At 36.8% G+C, this 12,866-nt stretch overlaps 2 protein-coding genes across 3 annotated transcripts; one reads left to right on the top strand and one right to left on the bottom strand.

The window, feature by feature from the left end:
• Positions 1-157: 157 nt before the first annotated feature.
• LOC111500168 (eukaryotic translation initiation factor 3 subunit B-like) lies at positions 158-5,030 on the bottom strand. Of its 2 annotated transcripts, XM_023151829.1 has the most exons (12): positions 4,878-5,030; positions 4,613-4,789; positions 4,194-4,431; positions 3,312-3,458; positions 2,944-3,072; positions 2,661-2,789; positions 2,491-2,574; positions 2,276-2,400; positions 1,964-2,162; positions 1,347-1,879; positions 1,133-1,241; positions 158-828 (listed from the first exon to the last, which is right to left on the bottom strand). In XM_023151829.1, exons 2-12 carry the CDS (start codon positions 4,732-4,734, stop codon positions 484-486), a joined length of 2,160 nt encoding a protein of 719 aa, XP_023007597.1. In that variant the 5' UTR covers positions 4,735-4,789; positions 4,878-5,030; the 3' UTR covers positions 158-483. The 2 variants fall into 2 exon arrangements, with proteins under 2 accessions (XP_023007597.1, XP_023007602.1); XM_023151834.1 differs by lacking the exons at positions 4,613-4,789; positions 4,878-5,030 and having other exon boundaries at positions 3,312-3,469; positions 4,194-4,326.
• A 1,178-nt stretch (positions 5,031-6,208) lies between these two features.
• On the top strand, positions 6,209-12,161 carry LOC111500191 (CBS domain-containing protein CBSCBSPB5-like). Its single transcript, XM_023151848.1, has 15 exons — positions 6,209-6,904; positions 7,077-7,242; positions 7,855-8,023; positions 8,123-8,255; positions 8,348-8,518; positions 8,596-8,674; positions 8,758-8,871; positions 8,953-9,019; positions 9,276-9,381; positions 9,481-9,539; positions 10,432-10,541; positions 10,623-10,756; positions 11,375-11,460; positions 11,562-11,651; positions 11,749-12,161. The coding sequence occupies exons 2-15, from the start codon at positions 7,112-7,114 to the stop codon at positions 11,926-11,928; spliced, it is 1,629 nt and encodes a 542-aa protein (XP_023007616.1). The 5' UTR covers positions 6,209-6,904; positions 7,077-7,111; the 3' UTR covers positions 11,929-12,161.
• The last annotated feature ends 705 nt before the right edge of the window (positions 12,162-12,866 follow it).

The raw sequence follows: 12,866 nt of genomic DNA, 5'->3' as shown, positions 1-12,866 counted from the left end.
CAAGAATGAGACTGCAATATATTCTAATGAAATTGCATAATTTCAAGTAGAGAGCACCCTCGGACTTAACAACATTTTATTTTTTGGTTTGTTGGTTAACGCATAAAATGAAATCTAAGAAGGCGCTCATTTTCTTCCACGCTCATGCTCATAACTAACAACCATCTCAAAATTCTGAAATTTTCTTCAGAGTTAAAAATTAAAATAATGTCATCGAATCAAAATCACCCATGAATAAGTTAGGGAGACAACAGTGTGATACCAAACAAAGAAAGTAAAAAATTAATAATTCTGGAGGGAGAAGGAAAATTTCCCAAGTAGCATATTTGGGAGGGGAGGAGATGGTCCAAGTCATGAGGAAAAGCCAGCCACTGCCAGACCTACACCTAACCTAACTCTAATAATATCATGCAAAGCAATGCAATGCAATGCAATGCAATGCAATGCAATGAGAGGTTATTATGTTTGTCAAGAACACACACCTCATTCCTGCCCAAAATCAACAGACAAAATTTCCTCCGACACATCCAAAACCTCTTCTACTTCAACCTCTTTGGCTTCATATTCCTCTTCCTCATCACTAGCTTCCCCATCCCGCAGTTTTTGCCGCAACTGCTTCTCTTCTTCATGCAATTTTTTCCATTCATTCACCCACTTCTCCCACTCCTCCTTCAACATTCTCCGTTTCTCCCGGTCCTGCTCGCTCAGCAGCATAGATACATCCTGATCTTCAGCCTCGTACTTCTTACTGTACTTCTTCAAATTCTTTGCTATCTCTTCCTCTTTCTCCGCACTCAACAAGGATGGTGGTCTTGGCCGCCATGCGAACTGTCACAACCCCATTTTTTAAAATCAGGGAATTCAACCATGACTCCAAAGAGTTCGCCATCATAAAGAATCTAAATTAACCTAATTTTTTGCAAGCATGCATATTCATGAATGATCATTAAAATTATAAACCTTCTGGTTCCTGTACAGCAACGAGATTACAAATATACAACAACCCCAAATAATTAAGGAACCTTTGAACTGAGTTTAAATAGAATAGATGACTTCGGGCTTAATGTCAGACTGCTAGTCCTTTTTTCTAATAATTAAAACATATGATTTGCATATATAATGGATAAGTTACCTGAAAGAAATGGTCCTTCAAGACTCGATACAGCAGCTTTCCATTGAAGGACCATATGTTGAAACCATTTTCCATCTCGTGAACTGAAGTTACAGCAGTTGCAACATACCTGGGTACAGATGCAAACAACAACACAAACTCAGCTGCCGTGAATACAAGGCAAAACATTCTGAAACAAGTTAAAATGTGCAAATAAGTATGCCCCCTAAATTACCGTCCAGTAGGATCCCATTCAATATCAGTAGCCATAAAATGCTCAGCAGTTGCCATTGTCTCCAGCTCATCAACATTGTAGAATTCCAACTGTCCGTTGAAACCTTTCAGACCAGCAAGAATGATGAAGCGTCCAGAAGGTGACCAGAAAAGAGCATTGGCTTGCTTGCCTTTTAGAGTTGTAAGTTTTGATACTCGGCCACTGTTGTGAGTGCTTCGCATGGAGTAAAAGCTAATATCTGGCCTTGGGTTGTCACCATGAATAACTGCAAACCTATGACCCTTTGGCTCCCAGGCAAATGCAATGATCTTATCATTCTTATTCTCAAGCTCCAACACTTCAATAGGTATATCCCGCTCTTTTATGCGGAAAAGTTCAAACCCTGTGTATATGCTTTTCTTGGTCTTTGTATATCGGTCAACTTTGACAGCAAGATAATCCCCATTGCTTTGCCAGTACATTTTGCAATCGCTAACACTGAAAAGATTTTTCTGTCTCAACTCCTCTTTGCTCGGGATTTGCACAAGACTCACCTAGAAACCGAAAGAAGCCCATTCAAAAAATCTAAATTTGAAGATCAAAAGAATAGTAACACAAGCAGGCAGAGGAGTACTCACCCTAGCCGGTTGGTTTCCACCACCTAGCTCAGGAACAAAGAGTGCAATAATGGGATCGGTAGGGGACCAGCAGAAATCCATAACATTTTCAACCTTCAAAGATTTTTTGTCAATGAGGGAGAAAGTCTCTGTTTCATAGACAGAAATTACATTCTTCCCCATCCTGGAAAAGTATTTATCATCTTTCCCACCACCCCACCTGCAAAAAACAAGAAAATTTATATCATCAGCAATAAAAGAATATTCCGACCAACTTGACAAGCCAGAAAAGAAAAAAAGAGATAGAATGACATCCATGGGAAATATATATACCTAAAAACAGGCCAAGATACGCCCGCAACACCACCAGTTCCTCCAATGGCAAAATCATCAGGACTTCCCTTGAAATCTCTCATAACTTTTCCAGTTCTTACATCAAAAATATTGATGACAATCCTCTGAAATAACATATGGTCAGCAATGATGGAAAGTTGTAAGCATCCTTCACTCTAAATAAAATCTAGGAAAAAGAAAAAAGAAATCCTCACATTTGCATCACGAGGATTGCTGGGCTCATGGCTGCTGTAAGTAACCAGATATTTCTCACCAGGTGAAAAATCAATTAACTTAACCTGCATTTAGTATATTAAAAGCTTAAGGCCTTTGGAACATTGCCAAGCACTCTCAGAAGGTCGGGAGCAAAAAAACAATAACAAACCTGTGGATGGGCAAAGCGCATCAGACGGTTAAAGGTACCTGCTCCACCCCAAACTGCAGCACCCTGTCGGTGAATTGTGGCTAGGTAAGTCCCCAAGGGGGACCAATGCACATAACTCTCAGTCCAGAACTGTAACAAGAAAAATATTTGATTAATCTAGGGATACCATGTTAATACTATACAGATATACCAACGTCAACCAAAAAATCTAACCAAGAGAGAATAGTAACTTTAGTTGTAATAACAAGGTCAACACTCAAGAAAGGCGAAAAATGATACTCACTGGACGCTTGTAGACCGGCTCAGGCTTTAAATGTCTAGCATCATTCCAGAAGACCTCAGTATCAGAACCAGAACGAATAACTAACTGATCCCGTGCTTTTTCATCCATAAGCCACTGTTGAAGATTTTCCTGAAATATTCAAAAGTATAGGGCATCATGCTTCCATGAGAGAACAACTTGATCTAGAAAATCACAAATTACATATCCTCCCATGGGTCTTTTTCCCATATAAATTCTAATGTTCGGTTCACCATAGCTCCCAGTTAACCTTCACGTTGATCCATAAAAACCCCCCATATTTCCTCAAGAAAACAAATCAGAAGAATTGTGGAAATGCAAAATCAAGTGAACTGTTACAGATAGTTTACCCCCGGAGTATATGGGTTACTTTCAGGAGGAGCCCACTCATCTGGTACTTTCATAAATCTGTCGAAGTCCTCAAACATATTAACAGCGAAAATATGTGCTCTATCCAACTTGTACCCATCAGTCTTCTCTTTGGCAAGCTCAGCCTCCTACAACATGACTGAAATTAAATGAGATACTCAATTCATGGACCTACAACATGACCAACATTAATATTATATACAAGAAAATCACAACAGAAAGCCTGAAAGCACAACCATGTAAAAACAATTATAGTAACGAATCTCTGTGAATAAAATATTAAAAATGCAAGGAACATAAATGAAGGTAAACAAATTCCTGGATGGAATATATGTCTAGTGGAAATCCAAAATATCACAATATCATTCAATGGCACACTTTCTGAACGCTACAAAAAGAAATATTTCAAGAACATTCTAATGAGGTATATTACCATTATTGCTATGCCAGAAAAATACTCGTGACTAAACACAAATGAGAGAATAGGAAATAGGAGTAGATATATTCGTGAACATAAACTAAATCTGTAGTACAGACATTCAACCTCTAGATGAGAAATAGAGTGACGGTATACATTATATGGGACATGTAACTGCCAGTACCACCCAAAGGAATTGAGTTACCAGATTGAAAGAAGTAAGATGAGGTTGCAAGTATCTGGAACTATGCTCGACTTCATCAAATGCAAGCAAGAACCACAAGTGAAACGACGTTCATTTTTATCTTAAACGGGAATTATACTATCAGACATCGTTTCTCAATAATATTATCTAATGTATACTTCGATATGATAAATATATAAAGTTTCGTATTATAATTAGCAGAGACAACACAAAATTGTGTAAGAGATAATGAGAAAGTACCTGTGGAGTGCCATACTCAATAAAGCAGTACCCTAACGTTTTCTGTGTAGTAGGGTCAACAGGCATCCATAGGCCATCATCCTTGATAACTCCAATCTGTCCAAAAATTTTACGAACAACACCTTCGAGCTTCTCAAACTTCTCCGAAGGAACAACCGGAAGATTGCCAACAACTATAATGTTTCCGAACCCTGAATCAAACTCTAGACTCTCCTCTTGTAGAACCTCTTCATCATCACTGTACATATTTGCAAATAAATGAATGAATGTGAGCCATGAAATGAAAAAAAAAAAAAACAGAAAAGAAACTAATAAATCCATCGAACTTCTAATCAAATAAAAACTCTTAAAGCCCTGGGGAGACTCGGAAAATGCAGATTAAGATACAAAATCAAACGATAAAAGTATAACGCTGTAACCTAATGATTCCAAAATCTTCGCCGGGAGGGAGACGAATAGACTCAAAATCAACTTGGGAAAGATCTATCCCAAGCCGACCAGCCGTGTCCTCGATCTCTTTCATCAGCATCACGTCCGCCATGACGAACTAACTAATTCGGTGGGCGGCAAGAGACGGGTGAGTGGTAGATCTTTCACTGCAAGAGTTTCATGAACCCTAAGATCATTTTCGTAACAACAGAAAAATCTGAAAATATATTGAGGGAGAGAGGGAAAATAACCGACAGTTACGAGAAGAGTAGAGAGATGCCAGCGTTGGAGAGAGCAGCTAATCGGAGACGGCTAAAGTGAGGAGGCTGCACTGAGAGAGGGAGGAAGAGCATGAAAGGGTTAGGGTTTTTTGTTTTTGTTTTATTATTACTTTCCTTTTTCTTTTTCCTTTTTTCTTTTTACAACAAATGTGTGTGGAAATTTAAACCTAGACCTGAGGAGTAGTTTGTTTATTATTAGTTTTGTGTTCTCCATTTGAACGTGTGATGAATAATTGTTTTTTTTTTTTTTTTTTTTTTTTTTTTTTTTTTTTTTTTTTTTTTTTTTTTTTTTTTTTTTTTTTAACTTGGGTATTCGAAATATAACTATATACATTCTTTATGTAAGTAAATATGTTTTTAATATTTGGTTTTTCGTTCTTAATTCTAGAGGCAGTAAAGTGGTAGAGAGATCACTCTCATTTCTCGCTCTTGTACATCCTCTTAGTTACCTTCAGACCGAGCGACCGTCGACAAAAAATTCTACATTATTGAATTTAGAGAATAGGTAGTACTTCATATTAGTCAAACGTTTAGAGTTGTCCGCACAAAATTTCCATACAAAATTATAGGAAAAAAGATCGGACTTCAGAGGATTATCTTATGGCATTTTATTTTTTCATCCAAAGCAACCTGACCCAACACAATATTCAAGTAGTCTATTCAATGTTGTTTCAGATTTGAATAATGATGTCCACCCTCTTACTAGCCCGAGAAAACAATGACTTGATTTATGAAAAAACAAAATGCCGTAAATTACTTTTATACAAAACAATCAAATACAATGGAGTCCCAAATGTACGAATAAAACCTCATTCAAATCAAACATTATTAATGGACGATAGCGATTAACTTATTTGAGATAGAGATGTTCGTTGGAAAGCAGACAAATATTTATCTTCACTAGAGATAGAAATTATATTTATTGACTATTAACTCTACAAAATATATATAACATCAAAATATATCATTTTCCAAACAAGTACCTTAATTTTAATACATATACATACATACACATACACACAAGCACGCATATAAAACAGTTTAATGACATAAATTATGCAACATTAAAAAAGAAGAAGCTATTTTTCCAAAGGGGAAAGAAAAGAAAAGAACAAAAACTTTATTCGATTCCTCCATGAAGACGCATTATCCACCGTCCATTTCCGACTCCCCTTTGGTGGCTCAAAAATTAGTAATTCCACGTTCAAAGCTAGGGGACGGAAAGGAGTATTTTTAAACGGATAATTACTAAGAAAAAAAAAAAAAGAAATTTCAAAAGCAAATATTAAAAAGGAGTTTTTTTTATTTTTTATAAAATTTGTATATTTAGTTTATTTTGTATTTACGCAAGTATAGTAGGGCGGGAGGGGCTCCTGAAAAGTTAACTCATGAAAATTAAATTGGAAATATTAAAAAGTATAGATAAGAAATTGTAAATTCAAACTTTTTATTAATGGATTAATTAAATAAATCAATTTCTTTATTTAGCGCCAAACCAAGTATTCCTCGGAAATATTATCTGTTAATTTTCAAGTTTTGAGTTATTTCTGTTAGTTTCGTTGACGTGGGCGTCTCTGATTGGTCTACTCTCTCCATCCTCTTAAAAAATTCCATTTCTCCAATTTCTTAGGTTTTCTCCCTTCCGTTCTCTACCTCTTTCTTGTTCGTTCGACGGTCGGTAGTTTCTCCCGGATAAATTTTAACTTTCCGATACGATTACCGACCGTAACGACTTTATTTTCTTTGTATTTTCCAAGTTTTCCGATCGGTTCTCGCCGTTGACCTCATTTCTCCATTCACTTTTGGTTCTTCCTGCGGCCAACAGCTCCCGATTTATTTTCTGGCGCAATTGGGGGGTTAACTCATAATATTTTGAATAATCTCTCTCTCTGAGGTCGGGGAAGCGAGTTTCAATAATTTTTCAACAGGCCAAAAAGAAAATATAAAAAAAAAAAAGGAAAAACAGAAATTCGACGTTGAAGAGGAAGCGATAAACTTCAGGTTTTTGGATCTTTTTTTTTTCGTTTTGTTATTTCGATTCTATGCTTCAAAATCAAGAGTTGTTCATTAGGATTGAATCTTAATTTCTTGCTATCTGAATTGGATTATGTTTCTTTTCTCATATTCGATTTCTTACGTAAGATTGAACGAGCTTCTGGTGTAATGTTTCAAGGTCTTATCTGATATTGTTCAAACCATCGGGAAGAAATGAATAGTCAGGGCGGTCCTTCTAGAAGAAGTATGTCCTTCACAAACGTATCAACTCAGAACAAGAAGAAAACCAATGAGAACGGAATCTCGGATACACCGCGGAAGTCTCTTTCATCTTCTCGTTCATTGTAAATGGCTATTTTGAAGTCCTATTTTATTGATGCTCCCTTTTACCCTTATTTTTTTATGCCCGCGTATGCATCTTAATTGACACATTTGAGTCATATTGCACGCATTAGCTTTCTCCTTCATAAGTTTCATATCTAAAAGTTGAATACTTGTATGTAGCTGCGTTTCCTCACCCAGATGATTATTTAAAACCCTTTTAGGGTTTGCAGGAACCTTCAGAACAATCCTCCTTCCCAAGTTTTAAAATGTGAAATTTAGTTATTCATGTCATTGAGAATCTGTTTAGGCATAATGGAAATTGAAAATCTTACACGAAACTCAAGTCTTTATATTTCACTGCTCAACCAATTAAAGGGTTAGCAAATGCACTTGAGCCGTAGTACTCTGCTTTGTCATGTGGTTGCACCATGTATGAATTATGTTTTTTCCCCCCTTAATTTATCGTCCAATTTTTTTTAGGGATTAGTAAATGTACTTGTATGGGAGTACTTTGCTATACCTGTCCTGGATTTTGTAGCAATAAGTCGGATACATGTTGGATTCAGTAAATAAATTGGCGAAGTCAAGTTATATTAACCTGATTTTTCATTCTTCATTTGCATTTGAAAAAGACAACTCACTGGTGAGCGTACAGTAAAACGATTGCGGCTGTCAAGAGCACTGACAGTTCCTGAAAGTACTACCATCTCTGAGGCTTGTCGTCGGATGGCTGCTCGTAGAGTTGATGCTTTGTTACTAACTGATTCAAATGCATTACTTTGCGGAATCCTCACAGACAAGGTTTAACATTGGCTTTCCTTTAGCATTTTAAGGGTAAAGGCCCCCCTGCAACTTAAGAAAAAATAGTTCTGATAATGTTCTTATTTCTTTTGATGGAAGGATATAGCAACAAGGGTTATTGCTTGTGGAGTTAATCTCGAAGAAACACCCGTGTCCAAAGTTATGACGAGGAATCCAGTTTTTGTTCTTTCTGATACCTTAGCTGTGGAAGCTCTCCAGAAGATGGTTCATGGTTCGTTTGATCCTCATAAGCACATCCACATTTTAATGTGCCGTTCTGTTTAATAGTGATTTTTGCTGTGGTTCTGATATCTGTGTTTACAGGAAAATTTAGACACTTGCCTGTAGTTGAGAACGGGGAGGTCATTGCATTACTTGATATTGCAAAATGTTTATATGATGCTATTGCACGAATGGAAAGGGCAGCTGAAAAGGGAAAGGCCATTGCAGCAGCAGTTGAAGGTGTTGAAAAAAGTTGGGGAACATCTGTTTCTGGTCAGTGAACTGTCATCTCGTATGATATTAATAACTTTCCAAAAACAACTCTAAATTGTGCTACCATTGATGGACAGGACCTAATACATTTATCGAGACACTCCGAGAGCGTATGTTCAGACCATCTCTGTCTACTTTAATCCCAGAGAATCTAAAGTAGGTAATACTTTTCTTGCGTGAAGATATTTAATGTTTAATGTCATCTGGTTTGCATTTTTTTATTGTTGTTCTATCTCCAGGATTGTTACAGTTCCACCCACAGAAACAGTTTTGGTGGCTACGAAAAAGATGCTTGAACTTCGAGTGAGTTCTGCAGTTGTTACAGTTGATAACAAGCCACAAGGAATTCTCACGTGAGTACCATCATAATTCTTCTAAACTTGGGATTTTATATTGGCATACCATTTTGCACATGCTGATATTTTGTCTTGCAGGTCGAAAGATATTTTGATGCGATTAATAGCACAAAATCTTCCACCAGAATCCACACTTGTAGAGAAGGTAATTTCTTTCAGCTTGCATGGATTATAAAGGATAGTGTATCTCCCTTCCTCTTTTGTACAGTTCTGTTGGTTAAATGGAAAGGGTGTGCTGGTTTGGATTGGGGTTGGGGGCAGAGATAAATACAACAAAAATTGCAAGAATGATAGATATAAACGACTACTCTTATCTTGTAAAATTTGTTTCAATCTCTTGGAGTATGGGAGATTTGTATTCTTCAGAACTGAATATCACCTCTCTTTGTTTCATGTTAAAGGTCATGACTCCAAATCCGGAATGTGCGTCAATTGATACACCAATAGTTGACGCACTGCACACTATGCATGACGGAAAATTCTTGCATCTTCCAGTGATGGATAGAGGTAACGCTATGGTATTCAAAGTCTTGGGAACAAGAAAAGGTTTCATCTTGAACGTATGTCTATCATCTTAACTTCTGATATTGATGCATTTGGCTGCAGACGGACGTGTTGTTGCTGTAGTTGATGTAATACATATCACCCATGCTGCCGTTGCTACGGTGAGCCCATTAATTTATGGAACCTTATGTTTGTCAATACTGTTCACTCTTATTGAGTTTGCAAAAATAAGCATAAGAACACAATGGTATACTGTGTTTTAGCTATGTTACTTCAAATGGCTATTAACATTATTATTGGAAGTGTGATTTCCAGATTCTTAATTGTATTTTACTTGGGAAGATCTAAAATTTTAAATTAATGGTGTGCTATTTTCGGAAGGGAAAATGATAATCTACCATCGAGCAGTGTAGTTTGAATGGTTAAGTTGGTATGGAGACACATTAGACCTTTTGATGCCCTTCATTGAGAAATGTTTCTATATTATGTAGCAATAAGAGTTGCTCTCATATATGCAGAAACCTTTTTCTTGTTTTTTTTTTTTTTTTGGATAAGACTCATATGCAAAAACTCAATACATTATATATTTCTTTTGCACCTTCCATTCTGTCCTTTAGCCTGTCCATATATTATGTTTGTATTTAAACAGTTTTATTTTTGTTACTCCTTCAGTGTTTGTTGTTCTCTTCCTGTTTAAGCTTCATCAATTAAATTCATCAACATTCCCCCTCCAATTTTCTTATGTTTGCAATCTTTGAAGTATGAGAGCTACGTTTCTTACTTCAAATTTTCTGATTTACAACCTGGGTTCAACGTGTTGGTAAATATGTTATAGGCTCTAGGATTTAACCAAGTAGTCGAGTGTTAAGACCCTGTCAGCAATCTGTTTGATGTTTAACAAATTGAACACTGATGCGGTGCAGTTTTTTAGGGATGAGCAAAAAAATTGTTGATCGGGATGATTTCACTTTGAACAACGTGCTTAAATTTCTTGGAGCTCTATAATTTATGATTGTGAATATTTATGTGACCTTGGCGTTACTACATGATTAGGTTGGAAATTCATCTGGAGTTACCAATGAGGCTGCAAGTTCTATGATGCAGAAATTTTGGGATTCTGCCATGGCTTTATCGCCCCATGACGACGATGATGAAATGCGTAGGTTGTGCTTGTCAAATAATTATAAATTATATTTTTGCAGTTTAGTTATTTTTTAATCTCACATGTTAGTGTGACATCTCAGTGAAGGTTCATTGAAATTGGCTTCTGATGGAACGGAGGCTGGAAGAACCCTAACCTTTCCGTCATCTGGAATGCCAAATACTTTTTCTTTCAAACTTGAAGATAGGAAGGGCCGGATGCATCGATTTTCTTGTGGTATGTTTCATGTTCTATCGATTATAGTTAATAGAATATTAGGACAGATGTCGTGCAAGTTATGGATGTTTTGTTCATGTCTCTTTGTGGCATTTGACTATTCCCAAATTTGCCAACACGGGCTTAGCTCATTGGTAGTTGACATCTACTTCTCTTGAGATCAAAGATTTAAAACTTCATACTCTACATTTGTTGTACAAAAAAAGACGTTTGTTCTGGAATTCTTAAATAAGGTTACATTATTTTTCTTTTCTTAGTAGTCAACTTTGAATGATCAAACCACGATGGATGGCTGAAAATGCTTTCCTTGGAGTGATAACGGCTGGAACAACCTTGTTCCTTCCTTTTCATTTATTGTACCAAAAAGTAAATTGTTCCCAAATCTTAAATAAGATAACAGTATTTGTTTGTTTTCTTAGCAGTCAACTTTGATTGGTAAAACCATGATGGATGGCTTAATATTTTTTCCTTGGAGCAATAAGGGCTGGAACAATCTTGTTCCCTCTTTTTCTTTCGTATTTTCCTAGCGACTTTCTATTTCACGTTTTTAGTTAATTTTGACATTAATCTGCCTTTAATATGCTCACCGGACCTCTTTATTGTTCAATCCGAGACAAGATACTCGGAGTTTAACAGATGTTATAACAGCAATCCTTCAGAGAGTCGGTGATGATATTGACCGCAACAAATTGCCTCAGATTTTGGTAAAAAAGGACTGATATTTCTGGTCTCTTTATTTGTCTTGATACTATTGAGTTTCCATAATAGAAATATGGGGAACTAATTGATGGCCCAAATTTTGTAGTACGAAGATGAAGATCGCGACAAAGTTGTTCTTGCATCAGACAGTGACCTTGTAGCAGCTGTCGAACACGCAAGGTTGGCTGGGTGGAAGGTACCGTATTTGGACATTATCATTATTTGTGAACGACGATTGAACCTTGTAAAGAAATGGAAACTGAAGAAGAAAAGAACATGGTGGTTTTGCGCAGGGTCTGAGATTGCATTTAGAATACCCGGGAAGTCGTGGTCGTAAAGGGAGTTCTGGTGCGGGAAATTTGGATTATGCTCAATCAGACGCATGGGCGTCGGCGTACAGTGCAGTTGCAGCTGGAGCCGCCCTTGTTGCCGGATTAGGCGTGTTAGCATACTTGAGAAGATCTGGTAATTAATTTAATGAAGTCACATACGCATGTTGTTATATCACCGACTTTAGTCCGAGTAACCTCTGAAATTGGGGGCCCCTATTGGAACCGCTGGTCGGAAGAGCATCGGTGCTTGTGCTTATAATCTGTTTTGTTTGAGAAATAGTCATATTTATGAAGAAAAGTTGAATAATTTTGGGATTGTTGATTTGCTGAATGAAAGAAATGCATTCCGAGAATTGACATTGTGTTTACGTTTCTGAAGGTTTTGCAGCTCCATGAATTCGTGGATTGTGTTGTGTGTATGTGAATCAACTTTCTTCACTTCTGAACTGTCTACTGCTTGCTTCATTTTCTATGTGATTGTTAAGAGTAGTGCACAAAACAAAGGGAACAAATAAGAAGAGAGATAATGGTGAATGTCCATACGCACTTGGACTTGGGGTGGTGGGCCAATTCAGCCATCCGTGCGTGGCTGAAGACCACGATTGCTTTAGTCGGTGCTTGGTGCGAACTGTCAAGGGTCCTCTATTTCATACTACTTTTTAACCTTTTCCTGTCTTGGGTAAAACAAATTTGTGAATGAGATCTTCTCTAACTAACTTCTAACCAAGGGCTGGGTCAAGCGTCCAGTTCCGTATTTTTATAAAAATTACTGTTAATTGCAGTTGACAAAAATAACTGCCATGAACCCATTATGGGTCCTGGTTGGTAATATGTAAAGTTCTTTTCTTTTTCTAAAACTTTTATTGGTATTTGTGAAAGGATTCGCAATAAGCTGATTATTATATAATATCTTTAGTACTTGCATGTCTTTTTTTAAAAAAAGAATTTAGGTTATGGAGTCTCTCGTTCACACGTTGGCACTATAAATTTGTGGTTTTGCACATCCAAAAGCGAAGACTGTGCTATGGTTCACATGCGTAGCACATAATTATTGTGTTGTGTGTGTTTCTTTTAGCTGT

The sequence above is a fragment of the Cucurbita maxima genome, unplaced genomic scaffold (genome assembly GCF_002738345.1).
Source record: "Cucurbita maxima cultivar Rimu unplaced genomic scaffold, Cmax_1.0 Cma_Scf00002, whole genome shotgun sequence".
Lineage (NCBI taxonomy): Eukaryota > Viridiplantae > Streptophyta > Magnoliopsida > Cucurbitales > Cucurbitaceae > Cucurbita > Cucurbita maxima.
The sequence above is the reverse complement of the archived record's forward strand: the minus strand, read 5'-3'. Positions and strand labels throughout refer to the sequence as shown.